The following is a 23,153-nucleotide window of genomic DNA, read 5'->3' as shown; positions in this document are numbered from 1 at the left end:
GCGGCATGGGTTAGATGGGATAGATCGATACGTGGCTTGCGGTGGGCACCAGAATGGGAAGATAAAATCTCATTATACGCGGATGACGTTTTTCTCTACCTCACTAATCCCAGAGCGTCCTTAAGCAATTTTCTGGATGTACTAGCCATATTTGGTAGGTACTCGGGATTTGCTATAAATTGGTCAAAGTCGGTGCTTTTTGTCCTGGTAGGCGACCCGCCGAGAATTCCACAATCGTGCCCAATCCAGATTGAACCAGTAGGGTTTAAATACCTAGGTATGTGTATCACACTGGATCCAAAGCTAAGATATGCTAACAATGTGGCCTCCCCATTGGATAGATGTAAGAAGGATTTGGAATGCTGGAGAGCTCTTCCTCTGTCATTGCTTGGGAGGGCCGCTCTGTTTAAGATGATGGCTCTACCTCGATTCCTGTATGCTCTTCAGAACTCGATGGACCAGGTACCGGCCTCCTATTTTAAGGAAATTGAGACACTTCAGAGGCAGCTTCTGTGGGTCGGTAGACCCCGAATAGCGTTTATTAAATTTACTCTCCCGTGGTATGATGGGGGAATCGGACTCCCGGATTTAAAAAAGTACTTTTGGGCCTCACAGCTGGCTGCTGTAAATCATATAGTCTATGGACCCCCAGGGGATCCGGATTATGCCATGGACCATGGGCTTGCCCCAGGTGGAATGATAGATAGAGGTCTGTACGCTAAGCCAGGGAGGTTTCCACTAGTTGGCCCAACAGGCCATGCGATACAGGTGTGGCATGGGGCTAATAAATATTTGGGTTGGGATGGGAAACTGACGTTGGCCACTCCCCTCTTGAATTCGGAGAAATTAGGGAGCCTATGGAAATCTAAGGGGTTTGATAAGTGGGATCTTATTGGGATCACCCGGATAAAGGATGTATGGGGAGGAGACATGGTACATACATTTGAGTCTCTTAAAAAACAGTACAGTCTGCATGATAATGAGCATTATCGATATCGGCAAGTGAGGCATGCTCTCCTCACACATATACCTAGGGACTTGATACTTCCGGAGGCATCGCCTCTTGAAGACCGGGTGCTAGACGGGCACATTCCCGAGAAGACTATCTCCTTGAAATATAGGAAACTGGTCAATAACATGGAGAATCCGCAGGGGCGAATCAGAGCTCAGTGGAGTGCTGATGGCTTGGAACTAGACGACGAAGATTGGGTGGAGGCAGTTTCTTCCCCGAAGGTAGTGGCGATCCAGGTGAGGCTCCGACTTGTGCAACTAAATATTTTTGGACAGATCATATATTATCGGGCCTCAGTTGGTGCGAATGGGGCAAGGGGGTAGTGGAGAGTGTAGAAGAGAATGTGGAGAACCTGGCACCTTCATACACATTCTTTGGCATTGGGTGGCGATAGACATTTTGGTCAAAGATCCATGATGAACTAAAATAGGTATTTGGAAGGGAAATGCGATCAGAAGCCCGGAGGTGTCTATTGCATGTGAGGGAACCTACAGACTTGAATGTGTACCAGAGGCAATGGGTGACGCTGGCGTATATGGTGGCTAAACGAAATGTTACTCAGCTTTGGGGAGCAAGTCAGCCGCCTCAAGTCTCTGGATGGGCCGAAGATTTGGACTGGTGTATGTTTAGGGAGAAATTTGTGTATGTGGCCAGGGGTTGCCCGGAGAAATGGGGGAAGGTCTGGGGGGGCGTGGAACAGTCACCGAGGAGAGATTTGTGAACCACCGGATTCGGAAGCACAGGAATCCCTGTGATCCTAACGCAAATATAGTTGCATCCGATTCTGTACCTGTGATTATGGGCCTAGGAGATGAGAAATCTATGGTATCACCTGATGTCTCTATTTATGTTTTACTTTCTTTTTGTAATGTAATTCCTTTTGTATTATGTTAATAAATAGAGGTTAAAAAAAAACCAAAACTAACATCCAACACAGATCTAGACACTACAGATTCAGTTCAAAAACGATGAGTGACCACTGGAAGCTTTGCATATCCTGATACCACTCAGAAAAACAAAACAGGAGAAAAGAAAACTGGCATCTTGGAGAAATACAGAACTAAAAGATATAATGAAATGAATTAAATGAAATGGGGTTTTATAAAGCGCACTTTTACCCTGAGGCCTCGTAGCGCTTAGGACGGGTGGGTGGAGGCAGCCATCAGACTGTGAAGTTACTGGAAGAGGAAGGTTTTCAAACGTTTGCGAAACTTGAGTAGGTCTGGTTCGCTACGTAGGGTAAGGGGCATGGAGTTCCAACAGGAGGCGGCGTTCCAAGAGAATGAACGGCCATCTAGCTCGTTTAATTTTCCGAGTTGCTGCCAGAAAGGTGGTACTGGAGCGTAGAGTTCTTGGGGAGTGGTAGGGGGTGACTAGGGAGCAGATCAGTGCAGGGCCTGCGTGCCACATAGCTTTATGGGCTATGCCCATCGCCTTGAATTGGATCCCGGCCTGTATAGGCAGCCAATGGAGTTTTTCCAAGGTGGCTGACCCTGAGTGTCTCCGAGGTAGTCCAAGCAATAGGTGTGCTGCAGAGTTCTGAGTGACCTGAAGTTGACTACAGCAGAATGACAACAGCAAATTAGAAATTTGCAACGCACCTGACGCAAAACAAAAAGCAAACCAGACAAATTTCACCTAAAGTACCAGGTTATATAAGTCGGCTATCAAAAAAAGCTAACAAAAAGAAGGTACTATTCAGACAATTTAAAATGCCAAATTTGCAAATAAAAGATTAAAAAAAGTTCTCACTGAACTTTGTAAACCTAGATGCATAGAAAGAACTCATCTCATTACTCAAGAATTCACAGACAAACTGGCAAATCAATACACAACCAAAGCAGACACGCTGGACTCCTATTTAAAACAAAAGAAAACCACCAGCCCCAACCCATTCCAAAAATATCCTCCAAGAGTAGGCCAACCAAGCCTCTCCATTCCTTCAAAAAAAAAAATCACCCTGAATTTATGGATCTGGTCAAAGCAAGCAGATCTGCCGGCAGCCTTTCTGACCCTTGTCCTCCTCAAATATTCAAGAATATTCTTCTAACTACCTTTGCCGCCACACTAGTAAGAAAAATCACCAATAATGTCATTACTGGAATATTTCTAGAAGGCCTAAAAAAAAGACATACATATGCCCATTATTAAAGAAAACTAACCACGACCCGCTTGACCCCTGACAATAACAGAGCGATTACAAATGGACCTTTCCTGGGCAAAGGTAGAAAGAGCTGCATTTGCCCAGATGTCACAATTCATTGAAGATAACTCCATACTTTCTGACTTCCAAACAGGATTCCTTCCAGGAAGAGGCACAATCTGTCCTCATCTCCGTCTGGGATGACCTTAATAACACAGTAGAACGTGACCGGGTTGCTGCACTAATTCTCTTGGACCTCTCAGTCGACTTCAACACAGTTAACCACAACACTCTAATCCAAAGACTCTACGAAGCTGGCATAGAGGGGACTGCCCTCGACTGGATCACATCCTACCTTCAAAACAGAACAAATGTCATCTATTCTCCACCTTTCTCATCCAAACTGTACTTTACAAAAGCAGGAGTCCCTCAAGGCTCTATTATCTCTCCCATACGTTTCAACATATACATGAAGTCATTACTGGTAAATCATCACTGAATTTCAGCTCACATGCTATAACTATGCAGATGACACACAAATACTCCTTAAACTGGAAAGCCCCAAAGACATTCAAAACTCACAAAGCTTGAGTTGCCTCAGAGCTGTTGATCAGTGGATAACATGGACCCATCTGAAATTGAATGCTTCCAAAACGGAAATATTCACATGTGGCGATTGAAAAAACTATGAGCCACTTTGTGCCTGGCCTGACAATCTGGGACTACCTCCTAAAATATTGAAGTAAGAAGCCTTGGAATTACCATGGTCTCCAAGTTTTTAATAAATGCCCAAGTGGGCAAACCACCAAGAGCATGCTTCATTACTATGAAAACTCCGTAAGGCATCTTCCCCCCACCTGGGATTTCCACACAAGGTCAAAGCACTATCTTTCTTCTAGTATCTAAACTTGATTACATCAATGGCTTCTACCGCGGATCATCTTTATCAACTATGAAAAGACTACAACGGATTCAGAACTCTGCAGCCAGACTACTCCTACATGTAAGGCCACAAACCCACATCTCCTCTAACTTGAGGACTCTACATTGGTTACTGGTTGCAAGAAGATCCACATTCAAGCTGCTTTGGATCACCAACAAAGTAATACGCGGAACAGGACCGCTTTTCATCAGGAGTAAAATCCTCAAATACATTCAATAAAGGAACCTCTGCTCCAGCTTTACACCTCGCCTCAAAATCCCACCATACAAGAAAAAAACAGGTGGCACATCTTTCTCTGTTCAAGCAGCAAAACGTTTGGAATTCATTACCCTCAAACATAAGATCCAGAGATAACTATCTTATCTTCAAAAGGCAACTCCTAACACTCATCCCAAACCTCATCTTGCTACTTTGAGCCCCCAATATACACTTTCTAGACTCTTCCCTCTTCTATACCTCTATTATCCTTTTTAATCCAACTAACAGATTCACATGTCCACCACTCAAATTTCACTATACTATTCCACCCACCACTTATCCTTTTTGGGTTCAAGAGTAGTGCGCTACTTACTGAAAAGCACTTGGACGCCTTGTCGGGGGTATTAAGTACTGTATTAATACAATTACAATACAGTGTTTATTCAGAAAGATCAATGTGTTAATGTTTTTGGTTTCAGTGTCCTAGCCGTCTGCATGTAATTTATCTTTATACAAGGCTGATATTTATGTGTAAGAAAATTCTTGTTATCCATGAATAGGTTGTCTTGCAAATGTAACAATATAATTTTGGGTCACTCCATATAAAGAACAGTTTAAGAAGGACGGCAAGAAACGTTAGTGAAAAGTGTGCACACCTGTAAGGTAATGGTGTTTCTGATTTCAAGGCGGAAGTATTCTAATTTTGGGAAACGTGATTTGTAAAAGTTAATTTTAAAATTCTAAAACCTATTTAAATAAATACTGTAAAAACAAGCAGTTAATTTCTTTTTCATATTCTTTCCCCTTCAGGCCAAGGCTTTGGCATGCCTAGTGCTGGAGCTGGCTATGGAGTGCCTCCGGGTGGGGCAGGCTTTGGAGCACCTGCTGGTGGAGCTGGATTTGGGGTACCTGCTGGCTATGGAGCTCCTAGTGGAGGAGCTGGTTATGGAGCTCCTGCTGCGGGACCTGGTTACGGGGCGCCAGCTGGTGGACAAGGCTACCCTCAACCTCAGGTGCAGAGCTATGGAGGCGGTGGACCAGCCCCAGGTGTGTAGGTTGCCTAATTGTGTGAAAGGAAGACAGTGAAAGCACACATTTATATATGTATATTTTATGTTTAAATCTGTGTATTAGTATTATCATTATTGGTAAGTGATACAGTATTGTGAGCGTTAAACTCCCAAACACTTTACAATCAATGTTCAGTCATATTTATGTATGTTCAAAGTGCAGTCTTAATACAGTGTTCAAATAAACATTTCCCGCGCAAAGTTTGATTCAGCTGATCTCTCAATTCCATCTCTATGTATTAAACCAATAACTTGAACTCCCACCTCTCTCTACCCCCACCCCCCCATCCTCCCCTCCTCCCCTTCCGGTAGCCCTAGTGCCATGCATGCTACTGAATCAGTGGCATCTTCTGCTAGACGTTTGTAGGTGAATGATTCTCCCCCCTAGATCCGACAATAGCAGTACTCTCTAGTATTTGAGATGAGTGATTTCATTCAACTCTGTTGAAAGCAATTTTAAAAATGGACCCCAGACTTCTTGAATGAATCTATGGTACTGGTCAAGGTGGCCGAAATGCGTTCCATCCCTAAGACATACCACATCCTATGTAGCCATCCTACTTATGTGGGAGAGAATGACATCCTCCAGTGAGCTAGTATATTCTGCATGGCTGCCCCCTATGCCAACCCCATCTGTCGTCCTTTTACACTTTTGAGTGGGTATGTGATTGGATTGGGAAGACCCAGAACTGCATACACTGGAAGTCTCTGTATCTATGTATCGAATATCTCATCTACATTGTCTAAAATTCTAGTCCAGTAATTTGTAAGTGTCGGGCATTCCCACAATAAGTGTACTAGCGTTCCCTCTTTGTCGCCCCCCTCCAGCGGGTAGGGCTCTTATCCTGGTCGCCTCTATGTAGGCGCACCAGCGCAAGGTACCAGTACATAGCTATTTTCATAGCTGTTTCAATACTGGCCACGTTGCGAGCTGTGTGTTTTGCCCTATAGTAAATTCCTTCCCAGTCCTTTTGTGTTAGGTCTCCACCTAGCTCCCTGTGTTATGTTGTTAAAAGTATTTGTACAGCGCACGGTCACCAGGCGGTTTCATGGCGCTAGGGACGAAAGGGGAAAGGAAGGATGCGTGGCTACACAAAGGCTTGTTGGAACAAGTGCGTTTTAAGGAGTTTCCTGAAGGAAGCGTAGCTGTAAGTGACTCTGAGGTTGCTCGGGAAAGAGTTCCACAGCTTGGGGGCCAGAAATGAAAATCTGAGGCCGCCGTGTTTTTTCCGCTTCAACGCAGGAATGGTAAGCAAGTTGTGGGAAGAGGAGCGAAGGTCACGTGAGGGGGCATAGCGAAGGATTCTGGAAGCAATGAATGCCGGGCCCTGATCAGATAAAGCCTTAAAGATGGTGCACCCAAGTTTAAAAATGCAGCGTTTGGCCACCGGGAGCCAGTGGAGGCTCTTCAGCAGCGGAGAGACATGTTGGTGTTTGGGCTGGCGAAAGACGAGCCTCGCTGCCTGGTTTTGCACCAGCTGCTACCGGTGGAGCTGGTAAGCTGGGATCCCAACATAGAGAGTGTTGGCATAATCGATACGGGAAGTAATCAAGGCCATGATGACAAGTATAAGAGCCTCCTTGGTCAGAAACCTGCAGATCTTGCGAATTCTGCGGAGATGAAAAAAGCAGGAAGAGGGAACTGCATTGATTTGAGGCTTCCTTGATTGGTCTTTACAAATGATGACGCCAAGACTCTTCACCGAGTCGGCAGGATGAGGAGGGGAACCCAGAGAAGAAGGCCAGAAGCTAGCATTCCAGGGGTTGGCAGGCCCACCCGTAAGGACTAGCTCCGTTTTATCGGGGTTGAGCTTCAATTGGCTGTGGTACATCCATTCACTGATAGAGAGCATGATGGATTGGAAGTTAGTGCGGGAAACAGGGGTGGAGTCGAGGGTGAAAACCAGCTGAAGGTCATCAGCATAGTTGAAGATGGTGACCGGGCTATTGCAGAGGGAAGCTATCAGGGGTTGCATATAGAGGTTGAACAAAAGAGGGGATAAGTCCGAGCCCTGAGGGACTCCGCAGGACAGATTAAAGTGAGATGCCCTTCCCCATCTCTTTTGACTGGGTGTGGCGTGTGAATGCGGTATGTGTCTGATCATGTCATACAATTCTGAGATCAGTCCCATGTCATGTCCCATGTTCGTAGCACATCAGCCGGCCTGCGCTCGCATATCTGTGTGAAGCACCCAATGTCGTAGTTGTATATCACAGTCGTTCCGTCTCTGGAATCCCATAATCTATTTTAATCTGTAGCAATTAGATTATTCCTGACAGGTCAAAGAGATGTCCCACCGAGGGACAGGGGGTGTCCCACCATGCCTGAAAGGCCTTGTCTGCCATTCCCGGTGGGAAGTCGTTGTTTCCAAATAGGGGAGTCAAGGGCGATAGAAAGGTCATAATTTTCCTGGCAGTCGCCATCCCATCCCAAACTTTCATCACCGACTTGGTGATCGGCGATCTCATTAAACTTTCCGGGACCCATTCCACTAAATATCGCAGTTGGGCCGCCTTATAACAGGCCAGTAGATTTGGTATCCCGAGGCCCCGTTTTCAGGTTGTATGTAGCTTATGTCTTTGCTCATTCGCGGCCTTGCCCTGGCCCATACAAAGTTGTTAATGTCTCGCTGTAGTGAGGCGATTACCCCTTCCGGTGGTAACGTTTGTAGGGTTTGGAACAAGTGCAACACCTTCGGTAAAAGGGTCATTTTGATCGCCGCTATTCTCCCTAGCAGTGAAAGGTGGTGTTTACTCCAGTTACCTAGATCTTTTTTCACCTGTCTTGCCAATCTGTCATAATTTATTTGAACCGTTTGACTGACTGTTGCCGCTAGCTCCAGCCCCAGATAAGGAATAGATGCAACCACCTTTATCCCTGAGAGCCAGTCCCCTCAGGGACTTACTCACGTTCACTCAAAAGCCTGAGACCTGGCCAAATGCCTCTAGTTCCTCTAAAAAGGCGGGAAGTGAGCTCCTTGGTTCCGTTAATGCCGCAATTACGTCATCCGCATATAGACTAATTGGATGTGGTTCTCCTCCAAATAGTATCCCTCCAATGTTTGGGTTGTCCCGTATTCTCTGTGCTAAGGTTAGATATATAACGTGAATAAAAGCGGGGACAATGGGCAACCCTGCCTAGTTTCTCTTTGAATAGCAAAGGGGCGGGAAGAAACACAGTTAACTCTGATGGAGGCTGTAGGCACTCCATAGCAGCAGCTCACCCATTCCCGGAATCTCTCGCTCAATCCGAATAGTGTCATAGTTTGTATCAAAAACTTCCAGTCCACCCGATCAAACACCTTTTCGGCGTCGATCGTCATGAAAAGCGCATCCATTTTTTGTTTGGTGGGCTTTGTATAAGAGGTGGAGGACCCTCTTTGTATTGCCTCCGCATTGCCAAGTCTGGATGAACCCCGCCTTATCTGGTTCTATTAAGTTCGGCATATTTGGGCCCAGTCTTGTGGCGAGTTTGCCTGTGAATATTTTTCAAATCTATGTTGAGTAAGGATATCGGCCGGTACGATCCACATTCCTGTCTATCTTTTCCCGGTTTGTTGCAAAAGCACTATTGCCGCTACTAGCATCGTCGTTGGGATCGGGTTTGTGTCTCCGAAGGAATTTAATAGTCTTGTCATTGTTAGAGCTAATATGTGACAATTTTTTGTTATAGAAAAGTGCAGGAAAGCCATCCGGGCCCGGAGATTTAAGTAATTTAAGTTGTGCGATCGCTGTGACCACTTCCTTGATCCGAATGGGGGCATCCAAGGATTTTGCTTGGTCTGGGGTTAGTGTAGACATGATAACGGAGTGCAAGTAAGCTGTTGCGTCGCGGTCAGATGGTGCATCCGCTGTGTATACCTTCTTGTAAAACTCCCTAAAAGTTTGTGCTATCTCTTGGTCTTCCGTGGCCTCCCCCGCCCGCTCTTCTTCAAAGAGAGTACCTTTTTCTGTTGTCGTTGAGCCCGTAATCTATTAGCTAATAAAAGACCTGTGCAGTCTCCCCCAATGTAATAGGAGTGTTTTAGTCTAATTTCTGCATATTCTGCTCTGTCCAGATCTACTCCTGCTAACTGTGCTCTGGCCGCCTTTAGTTGTCTGCAACCCTCGGCATCCCGGTCCGACTAGGTACCCTCTCCAATTCTCGCACCTGCGCAGATAAGTTCATCCACAATTCCTTGTGCTCTCTGTTATCAGCTGCTGATATAGCTATTAGTTCCCACCCTCACCACTGCCTTCATTGCTTCTCACAGTGTTGTAATGGCTATCTCGGAGTTATCGTTCAACTCAAAATATTCCTTAATGCATTTGGTGATTTGCTGCTCCACTGTTTTCTTACGAAGCATATTTTCCCTGAGTCTCCAACATCCAGTTTGGTGTGGTGGGGCGTGGTGTCATCTGTATCTGCACTGTCACTGCGTCATGGTCCGAAAGGGCTGCTGGTTCTATGTCTCCTTCCTTGACCGCACTATTAACCTCCGTCATCCCTAGGAAATTGTCTAGACAGGTATAGGACTTAATATGCATGTGAATAGAATGAAGGAGACTCGTTTGGGGGTGAACTACTGACCACAAGGACTCCAGGAGCCTGCCGGGCACACGCCACCTGTGCCGCTTCAGCCCCTCCCACTAGCAGCCGCTACTTCACTCCTCGCGGCACCCGCTGCGCGGGTGCCGCTTCGCTGAAGGAGACTCGTTTGGGGGTGAACTACTGACCACAAGGACTCCAGGAGCCTGCCGGACACACGCCACCTGTGCCGCATCAGCCCTTCCCACCAGCAGCTGCTACTTCACTCCTCGCGGCACCCTCTGCTCGGAACGCGCGCGGGCAAAGCCCGTGCCAAGGGCTGGCCTCCCGTTTGAGCCCGTTTGAGCCCGAAGGAGGCTGGGCTGGGCCCCCTCTCTATCATCAATAGATTCAAGGTTAGTTACCTGCTACATATTTACTACTACTAACTAACATACCGTCCCTGACCAAATTAGAGCACCCAATCTAGGTTGTAATGTCTGGACGTGAGGGAAAGGGTAGGAAAGCTGCAACAGGTGGGTATGTAGCCAGGAACACAGTTCATTACAATGGCTACTTCGGTTCTGGCCCATGAAATTGCTATAACTGAGCGTCTCCTTTCTCAGGATCCGGGATTTGCTAAGCGCTCATCTATGGGCAATCTGATCCTGGCACGAACCCCGGAGAGGGACAATCATAAAGCCATAGACTCTGGAGCCTTATGTCAAATCGGCAAACTTTTGCCTCAGGAGTTGGTGTCTATTTCGACTGATGGGGAGTCCGATCAGCCAGGCCGAACTGCACGTAATAATACCCAGGCTACTATTGATGACCAGGTAGCCACTTGCGCTTCTATGGGGTCTATCCTGAAAGGTGTGTCCAACCAACTAGACAAAACCACGGGGGCAATCCCAAAGAGGAAGCGAGGAGGGGGCGTACAGGGGGGGAAAAAAAACCAAGGTGCCTAAATTGAACAAGCATGGAGATGTACCCAGCGTTACACCCATAAGTCCGGGGCCACTGCATGTGAACACATCCCTGCAGACTCCCTCCCCATGACCTCCCATGGTGGCTCTTTGCTCTCGACGGATGAGGGTCTTTGGTTCAAAATTCTCTACAACCCTTATTTGATAGGCTTTCATCTATCGAGGATAGGCTGGTGAAATTCGAACAATTGAATATAACTAACCTAGATGGTATTACGAAGAACCTACCAATGACTGTTCGGGATAAGGAATTGACCATGAACGGAGGCAGAGCCTTGTGTGGCAGTATTTCGACTCCTAACGTGCATGCCTCTGACTCAATGGAAGGTACCTCACGTGGGAATATCGCAGCAGGCCATATTGTTGATGGCGGACTAGCCCTATTGGACAATCGAGACTGCTCCAAGGGTGGGCGTGAAGAACCACAACTATTGGGAGTGGGCCCGCCTATAAACCCACAGGGTGGTACTAAGGGATCTGATATTTATAAGAACTTGCTCCACATATAGATTTGCCCCATGATTCAGCACCCTATGTTATATGGTGCGCCCTAATGAGGTGCCAGGGGCGCCGCGCGCACGATGTGGGAAATTTGTAATGAGCTCCCAACAGTGTAATACTGAAAGTTATTGCCATAAATTACACCGTATCTCAGGTGGAGACTGCACATTCTCACAGAAAGTAGCTGAGAATCAAGAGCTGAGAACCAGCGGCCCCCTTGGCTGTTGAACAGCAGTTGTAATTCTGGCCGTGCCCTGCCTTTCACCCTGTCTGCTGGCTCACTCTGGTACCTTGGCACACACCTTGCCTGTCAGCTGCTATAGCTTGGTACAGGTCAGCAGCCACATTATTTACTTGTTATAGGCGACTCGAGCACAGTAAGAACATGAACGACCGTTTCGGGTAATTACAGGCATCCATGTACTATTTTATTATTGCCGTTTTGTTTATTTTATTTATTTATTTATTCAAAGTTTTATATAGCGCGAACAAGATCCTTACAGATATCAGAGCGCTTTACAAAGACAGGGTAGGGGCAATAGGAAATAACAGAGAGAATGGGAGCAGTATAATAGTCGCTAACATGGTAGGATAATAATAACATACATAGAACATATCAATATACAATCAGGTAAACCGTAATAATAATAACATACATAGGACATATCAATATACAATCAGGTAAACAAGTAGTATCAGGAGAGCGAATCAGTAAAACAAAGTGTATCATATATTGGTCTGTAGTAAGAGAGTAGGGTGGGAGTGTCCCCATCAGGTAGAAGTATAGTGCCAAAGGACAGGTGAACAGTGATACAAAGCAGTGCAGAGTCTCTGATCCAGCACCTATTGGGTTCAGGAGATCTTGGCCAGAAGGATGGTTTTCACCTCTTTCTTGAAGAGTGCAGTGGAGGAGATGAGCCTAGTTTCAGGAGGGAGCGCATTCCAGATCCTGGGAGCCATTTCTGAGAAGGAGCGCTTGTATGTTTTCTCTTTCCGAAATCTAGAAGGTTTCAGGAGTAGATTTTTTGTACTTCTATTGGCTCTAGAACCTCCTGATATAGATAACTTTTGAGCGAGGTAGTTGGGTGCATTGTGGTGCACGGCCGCGTGTGTCATAACTGCAATTTTTAGTTGTATTCTGGCTTCAAAAGGCAGCCATTTCAGAGACTTTAAGTCTGGGGTTATATGCGAATGTTTTCTTGAGCCAGTAATGAGTCTCGCGGCAGCGTTCAGGGAGGCTCTTAAGGGTGCTGTTGTGGATAGCGGGAGTCCGCTGAGGGCCACAATTCCGTAGTCTATTCTAGGGATGACTAAAGCTTGTACGGCAGTTTGGAAGTCTTCGGCCGGGAGGAAGGGTTTAATTTTCCTCAGTGTGTTGATTTGGAAATTAGCTCCTTTTGTGGCTTTGCTAACGTGCTGCTGCATGTTGAGCTTGGCGTCGAGTGTAATGCCTAGGGATTTCGCCGAGTCCACGATGGTCGGTTGGACATTGAATGCTGTTAGGTTATTGAGCCAGGTTTGGGTGGTGGAGATTTTCGCCGGGGGTGAGATGAGTAGGAACTCAGTTTTCAGAGCATTTAGTTTGAGGTGATTATCGGCCAACCAAGATTGAGTGTTAATAAGCGTGGAATTCAGATGTTTGATATCTTCCGGGGATTGTAGCTTTAGGTAAAGTTGTGTGTCGTCAGCGTACATATGGAATTGGACATTGGAAGCTTGGAGCAAGGTGGCGAGCGGTTCCATGACGAGGTTGAACAGTGTGGGGGAGAGGGAGGATCCTTGTGGAACACCTAGGTCTGCAGGCACAGGTGTAGATAGCACATTGTCGATCTTGAACTTCTGAGACCGGTTGTGGAGGAAGGACGAGAACCACTTGAGAACAGTTCCCGATAGACCCATTCTAGTGCTTAGCAGCTCCAGTAAGTTCTCATGTTTGACCGTGTCAAATGCTGACGAGAGGTCGAGAAGGATGAGGAGGCAGGACTCATTGCGATCAAGAATTTGGAGGGCGTCATCAATTATGTGTGTCATAGCTGTTTCCGTGCTATGTTTCGCTCGGAAGCCTGATTGATGAGGGTTGAGGAGGTCAAAATGGTCAATGTGTTTTGTTAGTTGGAGTTGGACACATTTCTCCAGCAGTTTGGCCAGGGTGGGGATATTGGTGATGGGCCGGTAATTGTTTAGGTCAGACGGATCTGCTGTAGGTTTCTTGAGTATAGGTGTGACTTGCCCTACCTTGAGGGAGTCTGGAATGAGGCCTTGTTGTAGGGAGCTGTTGATGATTTTGGTCCAGAGAGGGAGGAGCAGGGGGATGAAGTCTTTTACAGCATTAGCAGGTAGAGGGTCTGTGAGGTGATTAGAGGGCTTCAAGGTGCAGAGCAGTTTGTGTATTGCTTCTTCCGAGTAGGTATCGAAGTACAGCCAGGATGCCTTGTTTTTAGGCTGAGTGTTAGACATTCTGGTGTGGTTGGGGAGTCGGCTCACATCCATGATGAGGTCATTTCTTATGTTGTCAGTCTTTAGCTTAAAGAAGGCAGAGAAGGCTTCACAGTGTGGGGTGTCGCTTGTTGTGCTGTTTGGTTGTGAGGGTTGAGTCTTTGTTTGGGTCTTGATTAGTTCGAACAGCTTTCTTGGCCTGTTTTTTGCTTGGTCCAACTGACTGCTAAAGAAGACCGACTTAGTGCGCTTTATTTTCCTGAAGTAGGCATTTCTCTTGTTCTTGAGCCTTTTGAGGTGCAGTGCTGAAGGGTCCGATCTCCAGGTGCGCTCTGCCATTCGCATAGTACGCCTGTCGTCATTGAGTCTATGGTCATACCAGGGGTTAGAAATTTTGGTGGAGACTCTCTTCAGTTGCAATGGGGCGACTTCATTGACTATTGTATTCATAGAGTCAAGGTAGTGGTCGGTCAGTGATTGAACATCCGAGGCACCTGAAGGGGGAAGGAGGAGATTGCCGATGTGGGGAGGTAGGGTAGAGGGGTTAAGATTCTTCATGTCCCTTTTCCATATTTTGCATTTGATTGGTTGAGCCGGGATAGGTTTAACTTTTTCATTGATAAAGAAGGTGATAATGTGGTGATCTGACCAGTCGCAGGGTTGGATCGCCTCCAGTTGTGTAGTGTTCTCTTTGGCAATGATGAGATCGAGTATCGAGCCTTTGTCGTGTGTTGGTCTATCGCATATTTGGGTGAGGTCAAGCGCATTAGGGAAACTTTTGAGACTATTCACCATTGTGTCCTTCGGATCGTTCCAGTGGAGATTGAAGTCACCCAGGTAGACTTGGGTGGTCTGCCGACCGGCATTGGACGAGATCATGTCCATGAGTTGTTGGGTGAATATGAGCTTGTCACCAGGCGGGTGATAGATGAGATGTAAGGCACAAACTTGTTTGCCCTCGCTGGTGATGTCGAGGCAGAGGAGTTCACAGGAGGAAAGGGAGGGGGAGGTGACTTGAGTAACGGAGAGGTTGCTCCTAAAAATGCATGCAATTCCCCTGCCCGTCTTGTCAGGCGACCTGTCCAACCTAATGATGTGATAGTTGGGGGGGGACTAGTATGTCCATAATCGGGGTAGAGGCTTCAGAAAGCCACGTTTCCGTTAGAATGGCAAGGTCCAGATCCCTAGCTGAGACGAGATCAGCGATGTCGGAGGAATGTCTCTGGGCCGATCTGCAATTGAGTAAGATGCATTTGAGTTTGGGAGAGAGAAGGGTGGTCGAGCTTTCTAGTGTGAGGGGAACTTTTCTGAGGTTGTTAGGGACGGAGCCTCTGTTGTTGAGTGTTGGGAGCCTCACAGGGTTTGTAAGAATTATGGGTATGGGGATGTGTGTTGGGTATGTGTTTTTCCGGACCTGGGCCATAAGAGCGTAGGAGAGAGCGTAAGTCGCGGTCCGACAGTGTGTTGAGGACACGACGGGGGCGGTGATAATTATTGCGAACGGGGGAATATTGTTATTATTTGAACGTAAGATTGATTAGGCCCTGACGACAAGACGGCTCAGTGAGTTGAACGCTTACTAATGTTATCTTTAGTATTTTGTGGCTCATACGCTTGAAGGCCTACAAGGCCAGCTCTGGCTTCTATCCTACTGATGTTGTGGAATTGATGTATATTAGGGCTTTTGTTTAAACTTCTTAGAAACAGCATCGCTGCATGAACTCCAGCACTCATGGCTGGCGTTTGGGCGCTATTATCACTGTCCGGGAGCCGGCGTCCGCTTCAACGGGGGAGAGGTCGGACTCTAAGGCTAATGCCAAGAATTCGCTGCAACATGCTAGCGAGTAATGGGCAGGGAGTGAGTGGGTACGTGTAACATGTATAATATACGAAGCCCTGGCATCCTGGGGGCGTCTTCCTTTGTTGTGCCACCCTAGCAGCATGCTTCTAACAGCAGCATCTTTTGTGCGCAAAACCACAGTCACTGAAAGGGATTCACTTTAATTATAGGCTGAGCACTGTATGTTCAAACTTTGTACAAATATCTTTAGTACCTATGCACCTGCTGTGCTAAAGTTCGCAACATGATTTGAATGTTTTACAAGAGATGATTTATTATTTTTTATTATTTATTATGAGTTATTACTCTGTATATGATTAAAGTTGGTGTAATCTACACTTCTGAGGGTAAACATGGCGCATGACTCTGGCTGAGCGACAAGATCCTGTGAAAACCACAGATTCAGTGCAACTAAAATTGACACCACGAATGCCAGGGTCAGCACTGGACTTGTAAGCTCTACAGCACTCTTACAAACACTCTCTCACTCATGCTCATTTAAACGCACTCACTCACACTCTTTCTCACACTGATTCAGTGCAATGCAATATCACTTTCACTCACTTGCCCTCATTCTCAGTCTCACTCGTTCTAAGTCACAATAGCAGTCACTCACTCCTATCTCTCGCTCACTTTCACACACACACTCATCTGCATGCACACAACGTTTGACCGATTATTTTTGCACTTCCATGTAGCTGCCTGCCCTGGTTCACTCCAGCTCCTCTCTTGCTAGTGGTGAATGAGTTCTGAAGCCAGGCACATAGCTTTGTCCGCATAGGCCTGCGCAGCGCAGCCTCGAGAAGCCTTTGCCCAGGTACTGAGACGCATAGTCCTGCACCTAGATGCGTCACTCCGGGGAGCCACGGCCAACTGCCTATTAGGTCAAGGGAGCCACAGGTCAAAAAAGTTTGGGAACCACTGCTATATTGAATTAAAGAACAAAACTATCCACTGGCTGTACACCAATCGACACCTCCCTCCAAAAGTGCATAGCCAAATCCTGTTTGCCTGTAGAGTAAGCTGGGTAGGCCGGAGAGTGAAAGATATACCAAGCAACTGCATAGTAATTAATTTTTAAGATAGAGGGGCAGTGCGTCATATCTGTGAGGGGCCTTACCAAAATTCGAGAACCTCCATCCAGGCACTTGATCTTAGCTACTTTTATACTCCAAAACTAAGTATGGAGGAGTTTGGTTACCAGGGAAGAACTCTGGAGGGGCGACTCCTACCTGGTAATCCCAGCAATAGAATTGGTTTGGATGGCTTTGGTTTTGTGTCCAGTATTCCCCTTAGAAATAGATATAGCGTTCTTGACATGGTTGAATGACTACCCCCGACCCGTATATCGTATCCTACACGGTCCAACCAGTTGGGTGATACTACTCTGGGTATGGGGGCTGAGCTTATGGGACAGCAGTTAGAGCGAAGGGGCACCCTGGGGTACGAAGAGAGCATGAGAAACATTATACCTGGTCTTTGTGAGGGCGTGGGTAACTGTCACTGAGCCTAAACTTAATAGTGCTACAATTGGTGAGGAGGGATCGTATCCCCAAATTCCCATGATTATTGCCAATAACCTTGGGCCTACAGAAAATATAGTTAGACGAGAACTGGAGGTGATGTTTGAGAGCGAGATGGAAGTAAGTCCAAAAGGCCTCAAGATCCTGTCATGGAACGTAGCAGGATTAATGGCTAAATTAGAGCTCCCAGATTGGGGCAATTTTGTAGACTCACGAGATGTGTCTCTTTCAATAAACGTGGGCTCTAAGATCTTTATACCGAGTAGGCTTTGTAGCGTATAGCGAGGCAGCAGTGAAACGTCCGAGAGGTAGACCATCAGGGGGCCTTTGCATATGGGTGGGCACACACCTAGGGTATATTGTGAAGAGAATAGATACCCACTCACTGGATATTTTATGTATTCTCCTCATTAACGGAGATCTCCCCAAGCTGGCCGTCATTAATGTTTATTCTAGGCCAGTTAAGCATGGTCATACATCGTCAACATTGGACCACTTGGCGGCCCTTCCCACCACACTCTCGGGGAAAGCATACTTTATTATAGGTGGCAACTTCAATTGTCATTTTGGACCCCTTAATGGGCTGGCATCCGCGATTACCTCCGAGGATGATTTAACATTATCAATCCCCTCATCTAACTCTTGTCCAATAAGGGGATGGACCCCCTTGGTCCTCCAATTGAACTCTCTAACCCCGACGCACTGGTTGAGGGCCTGTAACGGCTGGTTCCCGGATCATAATCCTGGGCATTTTACTTTTTAATAAACCTGCCCAGGCCTCTATAATAGATTACATCTTAATAAATACTGAAATCTGGCATAAAGCAGTTAAAGTTTTGTGTCCTTTCCCGGGCAGAAAGTGACCATAACCCTCTGGTTCTCACTCTAGAAGCACAGGTATCAGAAGTAGGGCGAGCTTTGGACTTACACCAGCAAGAGAATTTATCAGTGGTAGATGGAGGGCGGCACATTCGCTGGGGTGTAATAACTCAATCCCCAGATATGATGGCGGACATGTACTGCTGTGTTATCCCTCTGCTGGAAAAGGCAAGCCTTCTCACAGGCATTGGTGCCTGTGGGGATGATAATATAGAGTTGGGAAAAGTACACCAGGATTTGGTCGCAATCCTGGGGGTCTTATTTTATAGTAACAAACCAATTAAGAGCAACCGCTCCAGAGAAAAAAATCTCTGGTATGATTCGACATGCAGGGACGCTAAAAGAGCACTCCTGGCATGTTTTAACAAGTATTTGCAATGCAAAAGGTCTCGCATTAGGAAAGTGTGAGCTATTGGTATTGTAAATGACACATTTTTTTAATGTGTTGGCTTTGAAAATATATAAATTAATAGCATTGTTATTCACAAAGCCAATAGCTTACACTTTCCTAATGCGAGTCCTATTAGCTATGGCAATGCTTATTGGTAGCAAGCAAGGACAGTGCTGTTGTGCTGCTGAGTGATGATGTGGTTGGGCTGAGTGATGTGGTGGTGTATTAGAGTGATGTGGTGGTGTCTCTGAGTGATGTGGTGGTGTCTCTGAGTGATGTGGTGGTGTCCCTGAGTGATGTGGTGGTGTCCCTGAGTGATGTGGTGGTGTCCCTGAGTGATGTGGTGGTGTCCCTGAGTGATGTGGTGGTGTCCCTGAGTGATGTGGTGGTGTCCCTGAGTGATGTGGTGGTGTCCCTGAGTGATGTGGTGGTGTCCCTGAGTGATGTGGTGGTGTCCCTGAGTGATGTGGTGGTGTCCCTGAGTGATGTGGTGGTGTCCCTGAGTGACGTGGTGGTGTCCCTGAGTGACGTGGTGGTGTCCCTGAGTGACGTGGTGCTGCCCCTGAGTGACGTGGTGGTGCCCCTGAGGGATGTGGTGGTGCCCCTGAGGGATGTGGTGGTGCCCCTGAGGGATGTGGTGGTGCCCCTGAGGGATGTGGTGGTGTCCCTGAGGGATGTGGTGGTGTCCCTGAGGGACGTGGTGCTGTCCCTGAGTGACGTGGTGCTGTCCCTGAGTGACGTGGTGCTGTCCCTGAGTGACGTGGTGCTGTCCCTGAGTGACGTGGTGCTGTCCCTGAGTGACGTGGTGCTGTCCCTGAGTGACGTGGTGCTGTCCCTGAGTGACGTGGAGGTGCCCCCGAGTCATGTGGTGGTGCCGGTGAGTGGTGTCCCTGAATGATGTGGTGGTGTCCCTGAGTGATGTGGTGGTGTCCCTGAGTGATGTGGTGGTGTCCCTGAGTGATGTGGTGGTGTCCCTGTGACGTGGTGGTGTCCCTGAGTGACGTGGTGGTGTCCCTGAGTGACGTGGTGGTGTCCCTGAGTGACGTGGTGGTGTCCCTGAGTGACGTGGTGGTGTCCCTGAGTGACGTGGTGCTGCCCCTGAGTGACGTGGTGCTGCCCCTGAGTGACGTGGTGCTGCCCCTGAGTGACGTGGTGCTGCCCCTGAGTGACGTGGTGCTGCCCCTGAGTGACGTGGTGCTGCCCCTGAGTGACGTGGTGCTGCCCCTGAGTGACGTGGTGCTGCCCCTGAGTGACGTGGTGCTGCCCCTGAGTGACGTGGTGCTGCCCCTGAGTGACGTGGTGCTGCCCCTGAGTGACGTGGTGCTGCCCCTGAGTGACGTGGTGCTGCCCCTGAGTGACGTGGTGCTGCCCCTGAGTGACGTGGTGCTGCCCCTGAGTGACGTGGTGCTGCCCCTGAGTGACGTGGTGCTGCCCCTGAGTGACGTGGTGCTGCCCCTGAGTGACGTGGTGCTGCCCCTGAGTGACGTGGTGCTGCCCCTGAGGGACGTGGTGGTGCCCCTGAGGGACGTGGTGGTGCCCCTGAGGGACGTGGTGCTGTCCCTGAGTGACGTGGAGGTGCCCCAGAGTCATGTGGTGGTGCCGGTGAGTAGTGTCCCTGAGTGATGTGGTGGTGTCCCTGAGTGATGTGGTGGTGTCCCTGAGTGATGTGGTGGTGTCCCTGAGTGATGTGGTGCGGTCCCCGAGTCATGTGGTGGTGCCCGTGAGTGGTGCCCCTGAGTGATGTGGTGGTGTCCCTGAGTGATGTGGTGGTGTCCCTGAGTGATGTGGTGGTGTCCCTGAGTGATGTGGTGGTGTCCCTGAGTGATGTGGTGCAGCAGCACAGAGACTGAAGCTAAGAACACGCAGGGTTGAGTGCTACAAAGCGCGTTCAGTTTATCAAAGCACAGAATAATGGAGCCGGGAAAAAGCAAGGGGAAACAGGAAAACACAGGGAGAGTGTATAATGAAAGAGGCAGCGAGGGCTGGGGCTTGGACAGCAATCAAGTACGGGGTCGAGAAGGCACTGAATGGGAGAACACGGAAAACACCCAGCAAGCACACGGGAGAGCAGGCGGAGACAAGCTCTCGGCATTGCTGTGGCGGGGGAGCGGGAGCGCATTCCTTTGAAGTCTGATGCCGGGGGTGGGGGAGCCGCAGCCTTTGAAGTCTGATTGGGGGGGGAACGGCAGCCTTTGAAGTCTGATGCGAGGCACAGACAAATGGTGGTGTGTGACGTGGCTGGCATTGTGCACGCGCATAGATCACATGAACTGTACCTAATCCGCCGTTTTGGTAGACTGTTCTTTTCCCCTTACTATAATCTCACCGGAGCAATGCGCAAGCGCATTGGCTCCGGCGAGACCTAAAGAGTGTGATAGTCTAAGCATAAGGGAAAGTAGGCTTTCTTTTAAAAAACCGATTTTACAAGCAAAAACAGAATGGGAAATGGATAGATGGCAGGCAGTCAAAAATGCTTTGGATCACAAAGATACAAGAGGCTTTTGGAATTTAGTCCATACTAGACGAATTGAGGGAAAGACTACCATTAAGCCCAATATTAGCGAGGATGCCTGGCGTCTTAATTTTAGGATTTGTATTCAAGCCCAAACGAAGGCCAAAGCACGAGCGGGAAAGAAGGTGATGCCCAAATTTTTGATTTTTGGTGGGACTCGCCGCCTTGTACCTTGGCCGAGGTGTTAGCTGCAATTGCGAAGGTATTACCGAACAAGGCCCCGGGGTTAGATGGAATCCCTGGGGATTTGTACAGAAGTGAACAGGTAGTGTGGGCCCCATACCTTCAACTACTTTCTAATGCAATCCCTAATGGTTTTCCGCCTCCCCCCACGTGGGCTGGGGCAGAGATTATCCCAATTTATAAAAAGGGGTCCCCCATTGACCCTGTAAATTATAGGCCAATTAGCCTTATTGGTGTGTCTCAAAAAATGTATGCTTGAGTCCTATTGGGCACGAATGGATGGAGGACCTAAATATTTTAACTCCCTTGCAAGAAGGCTTTAGAAACAAAATATCGACCATAGATCAGCTGTTTAGGCTACAACTAATCTATTGGAAGCATATAGTCTTGGAGGGTGGAAGCCTGTACCTCACATTCGTGGATCTAAAATCCGCATTTGATATGGTGGATCGTGATCAGTTGTGGGGCATTATGTTGGATATGGGGGCCCCACCATATTTATGCCACCAGCTCAGACGCCTCCATGAGGGAACTTTTGCAAGGGTGAAGTTTGGCAGGATTGGGAAACTGACGTCTCCTTTTCCCGTTGAAAAGGGGGTGAGACAGGGTTGTGTGCTTGCGCCGACTCTTTTCTCGCTTTTCCTCAACGGGCTAATTAAAGACCTTCTTACCGTTAAGGACATCGACCCCCCAAAAAAACTAGCTAACTGCAAATTTCCAGCACTTATGTTTGCGGACGACACCCTGCTCTTCTCAAAATCACCAATGGGGAAGCAGCGTGTTTTAGAGGAATTTAGCCAGTTTTGGAAGAGGAGGAATTTGATGGTTAACATCAAAAAGAGCAAATATATGGTCTTCAATGCGAATCCCATTAACTGCCCACATCCTAGAATGGATGGCAGACCCCTGGATAGGGTCCCCATCTTCGATTACTTAGACTTCGCTAAATGACAAAATGGGTAGGGGTTCACAAATCGATAAGGCTAACCTAAAGCTAACCCAGGTCATTGGGGGGAATCCTAAAACTTTATAAAACCTCTGCCCTAAAGGCCATGAGCCCACCAGTTGAAATATTTAAAGTCCAGGCTAGGGCATCTACCTTGTATGGGGCAGAACTGTGGGGGCATTGTGCAGCGAATGTCCTCACAATAACTGAAAATAGCTTCATGAGACAGATCCTAAGTCTGCCCAAAATTACACCCCTAGTATCACTGAGAATGGATCTGGATATCCGTCCGATGGCGGACTTAATATCCTCGTGTCCACTGCTGTACTGCAGACGGCTGTGGAGCACGCCAGAATTGGCCCACTATAGGGATGAACTAAAAGTGGTACTGTCTACATTTGAGGCAGGTAGAATTCCCTGGCTGTCCTTCATTAGGGACTCATTTCGAGCAGTGGGTAGGGAGGACCTATGGACTGCACCTGAAGTGTCATGTGCAGAAATTTCTGAAAAAAACCTTCGCTAGGGCCATAAAGGAATATAACCTGACCGGTATTATACAGATGGTTAATCCTTCCAGTTTAACATATGGGTTTCTTGATATTAAGTGCCAGTACAAATTTGAGCAAGTGCTAGATGCCATACAACCGCCTCTAGGAAAAAAGCTGTTCCTTCAATTTAGATATGGGACGCTCCCACTCAATTCCCGAACCAATAGGTGGGCGGGTACCTTAGGCCTTACCTGCCCTGGGTGCTTTCTGGAAGAAGAAACCGTGATTCACGTGGTCTTCTGTTCGGCTTATAAGAGGCCTAGATCTAAGTGTGGGATCCAACTTTGCAGAAACCTGGGCATTAGAAATTATATAGAATTCTTTAGGATTTTAAAAACAGATACTGACCCGGTTTTTGTTGTTGCGATCTCAATTTTGATTTGCAATGTGGTCTAAGCGAAGGCATTTGCTCAAACTGCCATAAGAATTTATACCATTTGCTGTTTAACCCATTCTTTCGTGATCATGGATTACGCAAGATCTATGTTTATTTGTCTAGGCACTTGCTGACTAATTGACTGAAATATACCAAACG

General features: G+C 47.5%; 1 protein-coding gene across 1 annotated transcript in view; it reads left to right on the top strand.

The window, feature by feature from the left end:
* Positions 1-23,153, top strand: part of ANXA7 (annexin A7) — a 452,163-nt gene that overhangs the window by 151,216 nt on the left and 277,794 nt on the right. Inside the window, exon 4 of the mRNA XM_078643136.1 lies at positions 5,107-5,343. Coding sequence (XP_078499262.1) covers positions 5,107-5,343 — 237 coding nt within the window. The remainder of the gene's footprint in view (positions 1-5,106; positions 5,344-23,153) is intronic.

Source organism: Lissotriton helveticus, chromosome 5_1 (genome assembly GCF_964261635.1).
Source record: "Lissotriton helveticus chromosome 5_1, aLisHel1.1, whole genome shotgun sequence".
NCBI lineage: Eukaryota > Metazoa > Chordata > Amphibia > Caudata > Salamandridae > Lissotriton > Lissotriton helveticus.
The sequence above is the reverse complement of the archived record's forward strand: the minus strand, read 5'-3'. Positions and strand labels throughout refer to the sequence as shown.